The 15,942-nt window shown below is 39.6% G+C and overlaps 1 protein-coding gene and 1 pseudogene across 4 annotated transcripts in view; one reads left to right on the top strand and one right to left on the bottom strand.

Moving 5' to 3' along the window:
- Window positions 1-6,452, bottom strand: part of PTPRZ1 (protein tyrosine phosphatase receptor type Z1) — a 176,904-nt gene extending 170,452 nt beyond the window's left edge. For all 4 annotated transcript variants that reach the window (XM_004741884.3, XM_004741885.3, XM_004741886.3 and 1 more), the window contains exon 1: window positions 5,914-6,452. In XM_004741884.3, coding sequence (XP_004741941.2) covers window positions 5,914-5,971 — 58 coding nt within the window. In that variant the 5' untranslated portion in view covers window positions 5,972-6,452. The remainder of the gene's footprint in view (window positions 1-5,913) is intronic.
- A 9,156-nt stretch (window positions 6,453-15,608) lies between these two features.
- LOC123387128 lies at window positions 15,609-15,719 on the top strand (annotated as a pseudogene).
- The last annotated feature ends 223 nt before the right edge of the window (window positions 15,720-15,942 follow it).

Below are 15,942 nucleotides of genomic sequence, written 5' to 3'. Positions count from 1 at the left end.
TTCTCTATGATCTTGTGCATTAAAGATTTAGTAAGCATGGTCTGTAGGTGCTAAGGCCAAGAATACTAAGTCCAAAGATGAATGAAATAAAGTATTTGCCCTCATGAAGCTAGTCTAGTGCGGGAGACAGACAGATACAACAAAAACAATAGAGTGAATGCTAGAACAAACTGTGGGACGTGAGCTGTGAGGACAGAACCCTCACTCCTGAACTAGAAGTCTGAGTCCATAAAGACCACCAAGCGGTCACTGAATTTTCTTCTTCTATTGCTGCTCTCTACCCAAGGCCACCAGAACCTCTTTGTGGTTCTTATATGGCTGATGCAATACAGGACAAAAGTAATGCAACACTTTAAATAATTTTAATGACTTTAGAAGCATTTTTCGTTGTTGACAACTTCTCGTCAGTACTAACACTCAACATTTTATCCACTTTTTTGTGATCCTAAAATAGCTGTTCAATTGATGTTCTGCAGTGATAGAAATGTTCTCCACACCATGCAGTGGCCACAAGCCACATATGACCACAGAGCACTTGAAATGTGGCTAGTGTGAATGAGGAACTGAATTAACTTACTTTAATAAACTTAAAATTGAACTGTCACATATGCCTAGTGGCTATGGCATTAGAAATCATAGTTCCAAAATATAAGTATTTTAGAATTTTGAAATATGATCAAATAATTCTGCCCTTAATGCCTATAACAGTATGTTATACATGTCTCAGAAGAATTACAAACGTGGATAAAAACTGATTTACTTCATAACCTGAAACTGGGCTAGGGCTCACTCCCAATAAAACATTAAAAGTTGAAAGCACAATCTAAACATGTCTATGTCTTGTTTAAATTGACTTTGACTTTCACCACAGGCTTTCTTGATGAAGTGGGAAACGTTCTAAAATATTTGAAAGTTAAGATATTTAACACATTAAGAGATATTTCAGAAAGCCTGTTATTCTCAACTAGTTCTAAATGTAGAAAGTATCTTAAAAGTGAGATTTAAGGAGGGTTTTCACTGTGGAGATTGAATCAGATCAGCCGGACTGGAGGCATGATGAATGTTAGGACTGCTTAATTTTTACTGCCTAGCTGATGTCAGGCACTCAGTAAACATGTACCAAGAGTAGTTAGAATACTATGGACAGGAACGTGCTACATCTGGATCCCGCTGGTTAAGTGACCACACACATTTGTCAGAACTTTCAAGATGGTACACTTTCTAGAGTAAACTATGCCTTAGTTTTTTTTGTTTTTGTTTTTGTTTTTGTTTTTTAAAGGGGGAAAAACAAAATATGGGAACACACGAAGAAAATCATGAATAGAGAACTGCAAGAAAGCCCATGGAATGGGCAATGTAGCATCACATCTCTTAGGAAGCAAGCTAGTAAATTCCAAACAGGAAACTGGTCTCCTAGGAAAGAAAAGAGGAAAAGGTTCAGGCTCGAGAGTCGGAAGGAATGCACAGACTAAGATAGGCTGTGTGAAATTAGGTAAGCCATTTGACTTTTCTGTGTTTCACTTTCCTCAGGCATAAAATGTGTAAAATGAAGACACCTACCTCCAACAGTCTGGGGGAGAACGAAATGTACATAAAATATTCAGCAGCTGGCAAACACTGAGTAGATGGTAAATGGAAATAAAACACAAGAGGAGCTTGTGTTGACCAAGCCCTTCTTTCGAGATCGTCTGGTTTTGAATGAGGGGGTTCCGTTTCCTTACCACAGTCTGAACGGTTGGTAAACGGGTGGTCAAGCAAAGCTACCAGGTTAGACAGAATTCAAAGCTTGTTGGAGTAAGGGGAATGGGGAAACACAGATCATGTTTCCAGAAAAACCTGAATTTCTGCCAGAAGCAAAATTCCCACAACATAAAATTTTAAGCACGTTCCCAAATATTTAGTGCAGACATGAGAACATAAATGAATTCGTCAATAAAATGATTTATCCTGGCAAACTTCCCTAAATGAAAGCAAGTACAGTCTACATAAAAAGGAGAGACAGATGAAATAAAGAAAATTGCTACTCTGCAAATCAAAAGTAATTAATTTTCTGAATGGAGACTAGTTATTACTTGGGGAAAAAAAGCATGAATATTTTCTATTCCTGGTTACAATTTGTTTTCAGAGAATAAACAGACCAAGCTGAGAGTCACAACATTTTGGATTCTGATGCTTCCATACTTAGGACAAATTAAGCAATTAATTCTTGCAAAAGAATTGGGTATAATTTGTAGTTAATGTGTTCCTTAAAGCAGTTTAAGATATGACCTAAAAGTTCAGAATCTGATTCATTACATATTTCACAACAGTGTTTAAAGACTTAAATTTAGTGTACCTTGCAAGGCTATAACACCCTTAATTCAAAGATGCTGAATTCTCATTAGTTGAGAGAAACTATTCCTTAAAAGCTCTTAAAACACCTACCTCTCCTCTATGACTCATAGTTAAGCCTCCTTACAGGAAAGCCACTGCAGTTTTTCCTATTACCTGTTCAGTGGGTCAAGATTAAATAATGAGAGTTGCAATGCCATTAGATTAGTTCTCCACCTAGTAGAAAACCTCTTAATTATTCTAAGAAGGTTGAAATTCCCTTAGGGAATTATCCTGGAGTCATCTTCAATTTCTCCGTCTCTGATTCAGCATCGCCTTCAGCTGAATAACATTCAATGTGTCTAACTCATAGAATTTTTTAAAATATTATTAAGTTGGGTATCGGAAATCAAGTCCACTATAAAACCTCGTTAGTAATCCAGAAACTTTGTTAACATTTAAATGCAAACTAGCTCAGCAGTTGTCAAAGTATGGACTTGGACCAATGGCATGACCATATCCTAGGCATCTGTTAGACAATGAGATTCTCAGGCCTCATCCCAGACTACCGAATCAGAAGCTCTAAGGAGTGGGTTCCTAAATCCGTGTTTTAGTAAGTTCTCCTGGTGATTCTGATGCTTACTCAAGTGTGAGATCCATGATCTAGCTCGTTCTGGCGAAGAGTGTTGAGACCACAAGCCAATCCAGACAGAATTACCCAAACAGAAGGACCCAAAATATATTTAACCCCCACCCACAAAAACAAAACCAAAAACAATTTTGTTCCTCTTTAGTCTCCAGTTATCCTTGATATTAATTTGGAAAGAAAGGATTTGTGCCAGTCCGAATACTTTAATTATTTTTTCCCCATTTGGAGAGTTATTTGAAAGAAACAATTGGTCTATATGTCCAGTTCAAAACATCAGGACATCTTAAACACAAAAAGTGGTAAAGTCATTAACTGCTAACTCATTCTTAATTGCTAACAAGGAACACCTTAGTGAAAGCTGCAACTCGTTCCAGGATAATGATAAGCATGGCAGCCTAACGTTCATTTAAACTGTCTTGGAGAGCTCATCCAACATGGTACCTCTCAGTTGACAGACCTTTCCTGAGCATTTATTACCTGTACCAGGCCACCTCATGGGCCCCAGGAATACTGAAGATGAGCAATAAATATATCTACAAATGCTACAGTAATTGTTGAGGGAGAAATAATTGAAATGGAGGCTGCATGTTTTATTTGTAGATAATATGCTTAAGATGAGCAATAAATATATCTACAAATGCTACAGTAATTGTTGAGGGAGAAATAATTGAAATGGAGGCTGCATGTTTTATTTGTAGATAATATGCTTCAAAACATATTATCTTGAAATCAAGATAGTCATGTGATTTGAGATGGACAAGGCCCTTTGGTCAACATGCGGACAACAATGTAAGAGGTCAACTTTGTTAAAATGGAAAGGGATACACAAAAGTTGTCACCTCTCAGTCATACACACACACACACACAAGCACATTTTAAGTTCTAATACAGGCTTACATGCAATATCATTATATAAACTTGTAATACTATTAAACAATTTCATTCTTTACATTTAAATTTTATATCATCAAAGCATTAAAGAAAACACCCAATAAATCAAAATCTGTATAACCAAAAATAATAGGTTATAAATAATGCTTTATTGAGAAAAGCCTTTGCAAACCATGTTATACTGGAATGGAATATCATTCAGCCACAAAAAGGAATGAAGTACAGATACAGGTTACAACAGGGATGAATTCTGAAAACATTATGCTAAGTGAATGAAGTCAGATACCAAAGGCCACATATCGTATGATTCTATTTATATAAAAATGCTCAATAGGCCAATCTACAAAAAGAGAAAGCTTAGCGGTTGCCAGGGCTGGGGTCAGAGAGAATAAGGAATGACTGTTAATAGATTTTCTTTTCCGGGTGATTAAAATGTTCTGTAATTAGATAGTGGTGATGGTTGTACAACTTTGTCAGTATATTAAAACCCACTGAACTGTATACTTGAAAAAGATGAGCCGTGTGCTATGCAAATTATAGTTCAATTTTTAAAAAATTCACAATATATTCAAAGCAGTAGTTTGGATGGCATACAAAGCAATATTCTCTGGTTTATATCTGTACTATGGTGAGATTTATTTTAAATAATAATCCAAATAACAAAAGGATCTGGCTTCCTTGTTAAAATAGATCTATAACAGAAATGCAGATTCAACAGGTGTGTATTTGACGTGTACAGCACTTCCAAAAAATGTCTTCCCCACTCCCCCCGGCCCCCAACACCCCAGATTCAACTCTGTGGTTTTAGAGAAAACCAAGACCAGATTCTCCTGCTAGTCTTAAATGTCAACCTTGTGTATCACATCACCCCCGAGTATTTTTGTAAAGCTTTCAGAATTTAAATTATGTCCATGTATCTGTGTGTCGGGGGGCGGGGTGGTGGGGCTGGTGGCAATTATCACCATATTTGAAATGTAACTCTCAATAGTTAGACTATGAGGATGATTTTTCCTTGTAAAGCTTACTGTGCCAAGAGCACCACCATCTATATTGAATAAAAATGTAGGTTAATATCTACAATGAATAATCTAAAATTAAAAAAAAAACCTGGGATCCTCAAAATGAAAAGAGTGAAAAATATGTGTATTCACAAGTTAAGATACATTTTCTAACTTTCAGGTCAATACCTCCAAACCTATTATAGTCCATCGTAATAGAAAATCTTCATGAAGGAAAAAAGATTTTTTAAAAATAAAATGTCAAAATCCAATATTACAATCCTTCTGGAAAATAACTTGGAACACTTGAATCTGCATTCCAGGTAAATAATTCTGACTGGCTGTTTCAAAGCACAATTTCACTACTGAATGTGTAACCTGGAAGGTGGTGGACGAAAGACGAATCCATGAATAAACACATCAACCTGCAGCTTTCCTCTGACTTTGGCAGCAGTGGCAGAACACTGAAAGAAATTTTGATTGAAACTTTTTTTTTTTTTTTAACCTAACTGCCCAGACTTGAATGTGACTAAATTAAAAGTACAGGAAAACACTGAAAAGTCAGGTTGGTGCTTGTTCCTGTTACTACCTTTTGGGAGTGCGTGTGTGCTTGTGTGTGTGTGTGTAACTCGCATAGGGCACGTGTATTTTTCATTCAAGCTCATAATGAATCTAAAAGCAAAACATTATCTAAGACGTAGCCCCGCACCTTGGTTGTAGTTCTCTTCTTCTGTGTACCTAAAAGGCTCTTTTCACACTTTGCAAAACAGGAGAGACAAGAGCTGTGCGGACAGCAACCCAGAATGAGAAGCCGCTCTCTTCTGGCCCAGCACCCCGCGGGCGGACAGAAGGTGGCGGAGGTGCGAGGTGGGGAGGGGGTGCGTTCTCCCAAGCCGCTGACACCCATCGCGGCGCCGCCAGCTCCGTGGGATCCTCAGCCCACCGTGCGTTTCCCCTCCTTGCTAGATGGCGGCGGCGGCAGCAAGCACCTAAGGCTCTCCAATCCCCCCCACCGCGTCCCAAACGATCCCGGAGATGAAACCCCACTGAGGTCTGATCACTCACCCAGGCGGCAAACACAGAAGAGCTGGATACAAGCGAGGAAGCGCTTTAGGATTAGCATTTCCAGACGGTCCGGGGGGCCCCCACCACGCGGCTGCTCGGCTTCTTGGGGTGGGGAGGGAGGAGGCGCGAAGGAAGTGTTTTCTTCTCCAGTGTATAGATTGGTGTGAGATTGTGTGTGTGTGCGTGTGTGAGTGTGTCTGAAAAAGAGAGAGAGAGAGAGGGAGAGAGAGAGCGCCAGCAGAGGGACTGAGACGGGAATAATTGGAAGCAGGACGCGCGGTGGTCGCGGGAACCCGGTGCCGCTACCCGAGGCGCATGCGGGCGGGCGCGCGGGAGTTGGTCTCCTCTGCCCGCTGCGGCCGAGGTCTGAGCGCTCCGAGAGCGGCGAAGCCGAGTGCCGGGGGCGCGCTCCGGCCCGGGTGTGCGCGCCGCGGCTCGGCGGGGGCGGGGGCGCAGCACCGCGCCGCTGGGAGCGTGCAGCCGGCCCGGGGTCGCGCGCGGCGGGCGGAGGGGTGTAGGGGTACGGCTGTTGCTCAGAGTCCCAGCCCCAGAGTAGCGTTTTACGTAGCGACACCCCTCCCCCCCGCCTCCCCGGGTCCCTGCCGGTGGCTTCGCTGCTCTGGAGTTAGTGGAACCCGCTGGGGTTTAGAATCTTCGCGGAGAAAATGTCTCTTCATTAAGACTCCTTCACCCTTTGGGAAGAGAAGAGGAGGCCAGACCCCCATTGTCCCGCACAGCCAGAGATTGACCTTTGGGGTTCACTCCTGGAATTTTTTTTTTTTTTCATTTTATTGTTGTCCTTCCTGCAGATGCTAAGTGGGTCCAATCAGCAAGTGGTGGGGGCTCCTGGGTAAGCTGGGTTCCCCTCTCGGTTTTCTTTCTTTTACCAAATCACCAAAGTAGTTCCAAACCCCATTACCTCTGGGGCAGTTGACTGCAAATAATCTCCGGCCCTGATTGTGACCAGTGAGACCCTGCCCCCTCCTCAGGCTCCAGTCAAACTGTCGTGCTGTGCACAGCTGCTTGGAGGAACTTTCAACTCCGTGAATGTTCCTCCCAGAGGGCACTACCCAAGTAACTCCTCGCACAGGGTTGCACGGAAAGATTTTTTAATTGCGTGATTGATGGATATACACAAGAACTATAACACCTGCGTTCTGCTGCCTCAGAGCTGGAAATGTCACGCCGTATTGCTTGTTTCTATAGTGGTCTCTCTAACTAGACTGAACTCCTTGATGGCAGGGAGTTCGCGTTATTCATCATTCTAACCCAGCTCCTAGCACAAAGGCAAAATAGTCAGTAGGTGTACCCTAAATGTTTGTCGGATTAATCTGAAGCCTAAATGAAAAGATAAGACAACGGGTATCCTCCATGAGGCTGACTGCCCAGAGCCCTGAAAATCTGTGTGCTTTTCCGAGCTTTTCATTTATATATCCTTTAGGCGTTAAGTACGTTTTTCTACTTATGTAAGACCGAATTTGGAGCCTTTTAGGAATCCACTGTAAGGCATTGAAAGTCAGGTTCTGGAATTATCCCTTATTCTTAGGAACCATTTGATGTAGGTTATCGGTACAGTGTGTACTCCTGTGTCCTGTTCTTGGTTCTAAAATAGTATTTCAGCTTAAATATTTAAAGAAAGCTTATCACACACAAAATTGAGTTCTGAATGTATTTGGAGTATTACTACCAATTCTCACTAAAATACACAGCCTCTGAACACTAGTTTGAATGTTCAGAGCTAATGATGTCATTTGCTGTTGCTTCAGGAATTGATTACAGCCATGTAATAACAAATTTCAAATCTGTCTGGAATGTTTATTCAGGAGTACATCTAAGTACTAAGGAATTGAGCCTTGATCTTGTTTTTCCCACGAATTATCATAAAAATGCTGTAACTTTTCTAAGCGTTATAATGGGGATTGATGATTGCTCATGTGAGTTTCCACCTAAGAAGAAAATTTTTGCTACCATTAGCAAAAAGTGTAGATATTAACTAGAAACGTGCTGAGAGCTTAAAGAAAGCCTTAACATGAGCTGGAGTAGGCAGAGAAGGTTTCCTAGAGATGTGTAATTAATCGAGAAGGACAAGCCAGGAGAAAAATTGATGTACCTGGGGGTGGAGGTGGAAGTGAAAAGCAGATATCATGAGCTATAAAAACAGTGTGAATTAAATTTGAGCAGATTGAGTGGAGTCAGACTATGGGAAACACTGATTTCCTAGCGGAGGAGATGGTATCTGAAGTAATAAGCAAGAAAGAGCCATAGGAGAAACTTCCAACATAGGAGAAACTTCAGATATTGCTTTAGGGGCTGACTTCAAGTATGAATTACTCCATCCCTACCATAAAGGAACACACAGTCTAATAGGAAAAAAAGATATTGCTACTACAAAATGTCTCTGTGGAGGATTGCCAGGTAAAATACAAGATACCTGGTTACAAGTGAATAATTTTGTAGTACAAAACAATTTTAGCGCACTATGATGCACTATATTTACTTAGTGAAGTTCCAAGAACTTCAGTTGTTTAGAAAGTAGGCTTGCTCAGGGGCATGCATGGTGTTCCAAGTGGTCTCAATGATCAAGTCTATGCTAGCAGCCTTCCAGAAGAATCCAACAATAACAAATATCCTCCCATCTCCCCTTACTTGGTCAAAACGTCACATCACTAATCACTCTTTTGAGCTAGATCACAAAACAAAGATACTGTTGAAATCAAGGCTATCCTGGTAAAAGGGGCAGGTAGATCCTGTGGTTTCTGCTAATTTCATTCCCATATTTAAAAAGATTATTTACCTGGAAAGGCACAAAAGTCACCTTGGGGAGTGGTCAAAGTGCTATTAAGGTTTGTACAGGGAGAGGAATGGCAACCAATTCCATGTGACTGAGTGACGATGGAAAATGGACTTGGAGGACCAACCAATGTGGATCTGATAGTCCTGGGGAGGGTGGTGGAGTGGGAAGCTCCAGAGGCTCAGGTCCTTAGAAAATTAGGTCACTGCAACAGTCCAAGTATGGGAGAAGAGAAGGTATCAGAAGGGCGGGAACAACAAAAACATATTATATCTCACATTTCACAACTTTATTGGGGGTCATGATCATTCCGGAGTTGTGTTATGACACATCATAGTCAATATGCATTAGCCATTGTGAGTTAAAGTTATAAACCTGAAAACCACATGGTTTTATTCAGAGTTTAGATTTATTTATCTTTTTATCTAACTATTTTTCCATATATCAACAGATAAAAATATGAAGATATATATCCTATAAGTTTTAAACATAATTGTATCTTTTAAAAATATATATTTATACTCTGTGCATGGCCTGTGTGTGGGTGTGTGCACGAGTGCTGGTAAAGTTAATTTATGTTATGCTCTATCATGTCAATCACTTCTCAGTCCTGAGAGTTTGTATTTACATGCAAGCATTTTGCACATTCCTGGGACATACTTTCTTCCCCTCAAACAATAACAAACCAGGATACAATCAATATGATGGTTGCATAGATGAATGGAAGGAAATCTTGCTTTTTGAGGTCTCATCTGGGATTTTTTGAGTGACTTGCATCCAGAATCAGCCAGTGGCAATTCATGGGAGACTTGTTCATTTCTTCAGTTTTCACCATAAGCTCCTTAATCCTCCAATATGCAAATGAAGATGTGGATCTTCTAGGGGGGTCTTCATCTTAGTTTTTGGCTAGAGCTGTGGTTTTCTCAGGTGTAGCCAAAGTTTCAGCTGGGCATCCAGTGGTCACAGGCATAAAAGAAAGGTTATGTCCATTTCCATTTACTGCACAGCCACAGCTGTAGCCAGAAAGAGAATAGCAGGTGTGCTGTTTCTCATACCAGTTGGCTAAAGTGGTAACTCTGCTGGGTCTGCAACTCTGGCTTCACTCTTTCATAGTACCACTAATAGTTATTTTGTTGAGCTATGCCAACAAAATAAGCTACAAAGTAAATATTTATATCTATCAATATCAGTTCTTTTAAATTCATCCTTTACATTCATTCATTCATTCATTCATTCAATACATTTTTATTGTATAACCATTATGTATCAGACATTGCTTTAGGGGCTGACTGTTCAAGTACGAATTACTCCATCCCTACCATAAAGGAACACACAGTCTAATAGGAAAAAAAAGATATTGCTACTACAAAATGTCTCTGTGGAGGATTGCCAGGTAAAATGCAAGATGCCTGGTTAAAAGTGAATAATTTTTTAGTACAAAATAATTTTAGCGCACTATGATGTACTATATTTAGTGAACAATTTTTGGTATAATGAATAATTTTTTAGTACAAGGTAATATTTTAGTGCACTCCATGCACTATTTGGGACACATTTATTTTAAAAAATTATTATCTGAAATTCAAGCTTAATTACTGGTGTCTTGTATTTTTATTTGCTAAAGCTGACCATCTCACTTTGATGTGTCTGGGAATTGTCTAATGTAAGAGCTAATCATTTGTGGTTGTGAAATGTCCAGGTTTCCCATTAGTTTCCTTACTCTACAAATTATTTCCAAAGTATCTCTAATATGAATAAAGTTAGGGGCAGATGGGCAAAGAAGGAGAGTACTTTCTCTGCAGAATCTGCTTAGCTCATAAATTCAAAAAAAGTGCTAGGAAACTAAGAATATTGTACAGTCACTAAATAAAAAATGGAATTAAAGGGGAAGTAAAGTATCTGTACTTCCTATACTATGGTTGTAACAAGTTGTTCCTGTTTGACTCACATACATTATTGCTTATTTTTATTCATTGTCACTGACAAATATATTTGAGTCGACGTAATTAGGTTGGATTGCTTAAATGCTTACAGGTTGAGAAAGTAATTGTTACTTGTTTTGAAGCAAAAGACAGTTTCTGGAATTATAAGATGTTTGTCAGAAGGAGATCATGTTACTTGAAGCTCTGTATTTTAGATTGTGTAGATAGATTTACCTTGTGTTTGGTATCTTAACAAATTTTGTTCACTCTGATAGACACAATGGCATTTACTTATGGAAACTTACAGTGAAATTTCTGAAAAGAGTTCAGAGTAATTTTACTTTCTGTAACATAGTCAATCCTTTTATTTGGATTTGGCCTACTAGTAACTTTCTACCTAATAAGCAATTATTTCCTACCTGCCCGATGACTCTCAGGAGTTTAGTTAGATGGCCCATTTCTGCATTTTCCTAGGCTGAAAACTGGTAGGAAGCTACTTGGTGATAAGTTTAGAGTTGAGTGTGATGTGGTCGTCTGAGTCCATTTGAAAGAAGCATAACTATGATTAAGAGAATACCATAGGTATATTACGTACTTTGCCTTTTAGTGTCTTATTTTGATCGACTACAAAATAACTTATCGTGTGCAAAGTCTATAATTCAGTGATTAAAATTGTAATAAAAATACAAAAAGGTAGGAATCATTTTTTGTCCATGTCAGAAAGATTTAGCATAGTACAAGATTCAGCACAATTCTTCCTCTGTATATTAATAGAATAATCTTTTTTCATATTTTATGTATTCTCACTTTAAAATAGTTTAAAATTAAAATTATAGTCAAAACATAACCATACACTTTGAAAACTATTTGTGGATGAATATTGCTTAAATGTAAGTCAGAAATGTGCCATGTTGTTAATTGTTGGTTGTGTTAAGGTAATTGTTCATTGTACTCTTTAGAAGACATGATTCCTCTTCTGCACCGTGCTGGTCCTATGATGACTGATATTTCAACATCTACAAATCTGGCTCCCTTCTCCCTACCTCACAACCATCCCTATTATGAAACAGCATAATCATATTTTTCTTTTACCCCAACAACATCATCTGAACTCCATTATTCAAGTAAGTTCCAAGGGCATGTGTCTTCAAATTTGTATTACATTACAAAGGCCCAGATGGTTGAATTTAGGTTTAAAAAACCTAAATGCTACTTCGATTTCCTTGCCACTTAAAGGTGAAAATGTACTTCCCCCTACCAGATATAAGCATGGGATTTCAAGTCTTCCAACAAGCTTAATTTAAAATCAATATTTGTCTGCTCTCTGGGTCTTTGAAAAATCTCCAAGATGGTGTTAGAGTAGAAAGCAAACATGTAAAACAAGTTCTGCAGATCAGAAAATCAGCACTGGACTGGGTCATTCAAATGAGCTGCTGTATTTCAAATGTATAAACATTTCTGATAATTAGTCATTTAGGTGTTTCTTGCCTATCTCCAATCAAAAATAATGTAAAACCACTCTAGACAATCCATTATACTTTTGACATTAAAAACCACTTTGTTTGTCTATATTTTTAGCCAAAATATGATCTCTTTTTAAGAGCCCTCCATTTGATTTTAGGGACCCAGAACAAATCTCTTTCCTTCCCTTCCCTTGTAGAAAAAAATTCTGTTTTCCTCTAAACCCAAATAATGAGATTTCCCTTCTCTTTATAAACTTGATCTGAACCCCAACTCTTCTGGAGCCAATGATCCATCATTTCTTTGAATCTCTGTCTCCAAGTTTATTCTTCTCATCAAGCTATTAAACTATTTTTTTCATAAAAAAAAATCCTTTGCTGCATGTCTCATTATATAATTATAGTACCAGGTGTGTCTTCCTTCACAATTTTCTTGTAAGAATAGACCATAATCATTATCTCCATTTCCTTACCTTCCAATTTCTCTTGAAGCACTAACATTAGGTTTCTGCCTTCCTTATTCCATTTATAGTGGTCTTTAAAAGGTAAGAAAAATCACATTCTAATACCTTGCAATTACAGTGCACCCCAAACTAAAAACTCATCGTTCCTCCCCAAATGATATTTTCTAGAATCCACAAAACTGAAAAGTCTCCTTAGCTGTTTTTCCTCACCTCTCCAATCTAATCAGTCACTAAGTTCCATAGCTTACTCTTAAATTCTATTCTGTTTCTATCATTGTTGCTTCACATAATCAGTGGGGCTGGAATTTATAGCCAGTGATTAATAAATGTTTAAATATATGAACTAACTTGTCAAAGAAGGACAGCTCTTAGGCCAGTTCTACCAACTGCTTCTCGTGGCTGCTTATAACGAGGTTCCAGAAAGCTCCTTGATGTTCCCTTGTCAGTTCCTGGTCACTAACTTAGACTAACCCTCAGACTAAGGAGGCATTCCCCTCTCCCTTGATGACAGACTTAGACTTTATATGTATTTGCGTGACTTAGAACTTACACGGGTAGTTTTTGTTCTTCAACTGACAATGTGGCTAGAAGACCTAGAACACCCCCATGCATTCCTAGCCTATTATAATCTTATCCTCTCCTCTTCCTTCACAATTAACTTCTCCGCTGATTCTACTCAAGCAGAAGACCAGCCATGCCTGAGAACTTCAAAATTTCCCCAGTGTTTCCAGTGGCAGTATTTGGCCTGTACTTATTTTAAGTTTGGAGAGTTAAAAAATATCTGTATTTCTGGGCTGTTACAAAACCCTGACATTTGCCATTGGCCATTCCCGATAAGCATGCACTTTTACTTGCATTATTTCTAGACAGCTTCTTCTGTTCTAAAGAGCAGAAATAGGAATAGAAGCTGAGAAGTCCCATAGCCCTAGAGGATTGTCTTATTATTCTCATAAGAAAGGATATAACTCAGGTAAAGTGCAGTTGAGAAGCTGGTGTAAACATAAATCAAAGTTCTAGAAAACTATGATCAACCCTCTACCGAATCTCCTTTTAACCCAATAGTGATTATAGCCACACTAACATCGTACCTAGGTGCTGAGCATTGCTGTAAAGATGCTGTATGTAACTGTTCAATCCCCTAGCAAAAGGTGTGTGACATTACCATTTTTCTAATCTCATTAAAAAAAAAAAACACGAGGCAAAATTATTTGTCCAGTCACATAGATTGTAATTGACAGACCTCCGGCATGAACTCATATACTTAATTATTAATCTACACCACCTCTCCCTGAAGACAATCAAGAGATCCTATGCCAAGTAACTCCTTCCCACACTCAGACCGGTGCCTTACATGGCCAGAGACGTGTTCCTACTTTGCTTTCCGGATACATAATACACTCCACAAAGCTTGCCGCAAGTCGGTGTCAGTAACATGAACAACGTGTGATGTGAGAGCACATGCCATTTCAGGAATTCCAATGTGCTGTTTGCCCAAAGACTACTATTAGGCACCTGAGTGGCTCAGTCGGTTGAGGGTCTCTGCGTTCAGCTCGGGTTGTGATGCCAGGGTCCTGGAATCGAGTCCTGTGTCTGGCTCCTGGCTCTGTAGGGAATGTGCTTCTCCCTCTACTCTTCCCCCTATTCAGGAGCTCCCTCTTTGTCTCTCTAAAATAATAAATAGGGGCGCCTGGGTAGCTCAGTGGTAAAGCCTCTGCCTCCGGCTGGGGTCATGATCCCAGAGTCCTGGGATCAAGCCCCGCTTTGGGCTCTCTGCTCAGCGGGGAGCCTGCTTCCCCCTCCCACCCCCACCCGCCCCTCTCTGCCTGCCTCTCTGCCTACTTATGATCTCTGTCTGTCAAATAAATAAATAAAATCTTAAAAAAAAAAAAAAACCCAGAAAAAAAAAAAAAACCTATTATTAGCGTGAGAAGAATTCAGTAACTCTCCCTTATCTGCAGTTTCTCTTTCTGCAGTTTCACTTCCCAGCCATCAACCGGGGTCTGCAGATGGATGATGCTCCTTCTGACGAATCGGCAGAACGTCAAAAGAAGCCTAACTTTACGTCAGGACGCTCGGTCATTACCTCGCCTCGTCTCCTGGAGGCGATTTATCATCCCTCCTCGCAAGGAGGGTGAGTACAGGGCAGTAAGATTTTAAGAGTGAGACCGCATCCACGTAACTTTTATTACAGTCTCTTATCATTGTTCTCGTTGCTTATTACTTATTGTTACTCTTTTACTGTGCCTAATTGATAAAATAAACGTTGTCATGGGTGTGTAGGTGCAGGAAAAGCCTAGTCTTAGGTAAGGTTCAGCACTGTCCAGGCACCAGGGGGCTTGGACTGTCTCTCCCGCCGAGAAGTGGGGATTGCTGTACGAGCTTGTTTCTCTTCGGTTACCTATCTAGATTGATTGGGAACTAATCCCTGCAGAAATTTGGGAAATCAGTGTAGGAGAACTGAGCAGAAGGAGACATCAAAACTAGAGAACAAGGGAATATCATTAGGAACTTTGTTTTCTAACCCGAGGCCCCTACCACCTGGTAAGTTTCCAAAATCTTACCAGAAAACAGATAATGACAGTAATATTTATCCTCTTGACCATTAACTCTATGTTAAATATTCTTGCCTGTACATTATCTTTACTCACTCCCAAACCCCACAAATCAGATGTCTCATTCCCCATTTTGCAGATGTTTTCCAAGGCTGCAAGAATTTAGCATTACTCAGAATCAAAGAACTTGTGGTAGTAGAATTGAATGAAAAACTGAGTTTCTCTGGTTCCAGTGTTTGTGCTTTTTCCATTACCCTACTTTGAATTGTCAGTCATAGGAAGGCATCTTTCTCAAGAAACGGTAGCGCAATACTTACTGTTATCACCTAGTGAGGATTCGTGGTGCAGACAGAGTCGACAAGATTCTTGCTAGCTTTATATTCCAAAGAAACTGGTTCTTTATCGTGTTTATGCCTGTACCTCTTCATATATGTATGTCTGACACACGGAAATTGGAGGATTGATCAAGCACATTTTTAGTAGGGTGAAGAAAGGCCTATGGATAGATCCTTTTGTAGTTCATAATGTGATGATTGGGTGATGGGGTATTCATGGTACTGTGTGACATGTGCCTCCCTCAAACCTTGTTACCACCTCTGCACATTACCAGTTTGATGTGGGAAAAAGAACAAAAGAGAGAGAGAGAGAGAGAGAAGAGAGAGAAAGAAATGCCTAAGGGCAACTTAAGATGAAAACCAAAATGGAGAAATAGGTTATGCATAGTGAGTATATCAGTCAGGATGGGCAAGGTTATAATACAGTCACAACAACAAAAAATTAAACTCTCTGTGAACAGACAAAGCTTTGTTTCTTGCTCACCTGAAGCCAGTTGAGGGTTGT

This window comes from Mustela putorius, unplaced genomic scaffold, assembly GCF_011764305.1.
Source record: "Mustela putorius furo isolate JIRA1106 unplaced genomic scaffold, ASM1176430v1.1 tig00003845_pilon_pilon_pilon, whole genome shotgun sequence".
Taxonomy (NCBI): Eukaryota; Metazoa; Chordata; class Mammalia; order Carnivora; family Mustelidae; genus Mustela; species Mustela putorius.
Note: the sequence above shows the minus strand (reverse complement) of the source record. Positions and strands in the feature narration are given on the sequence as shown.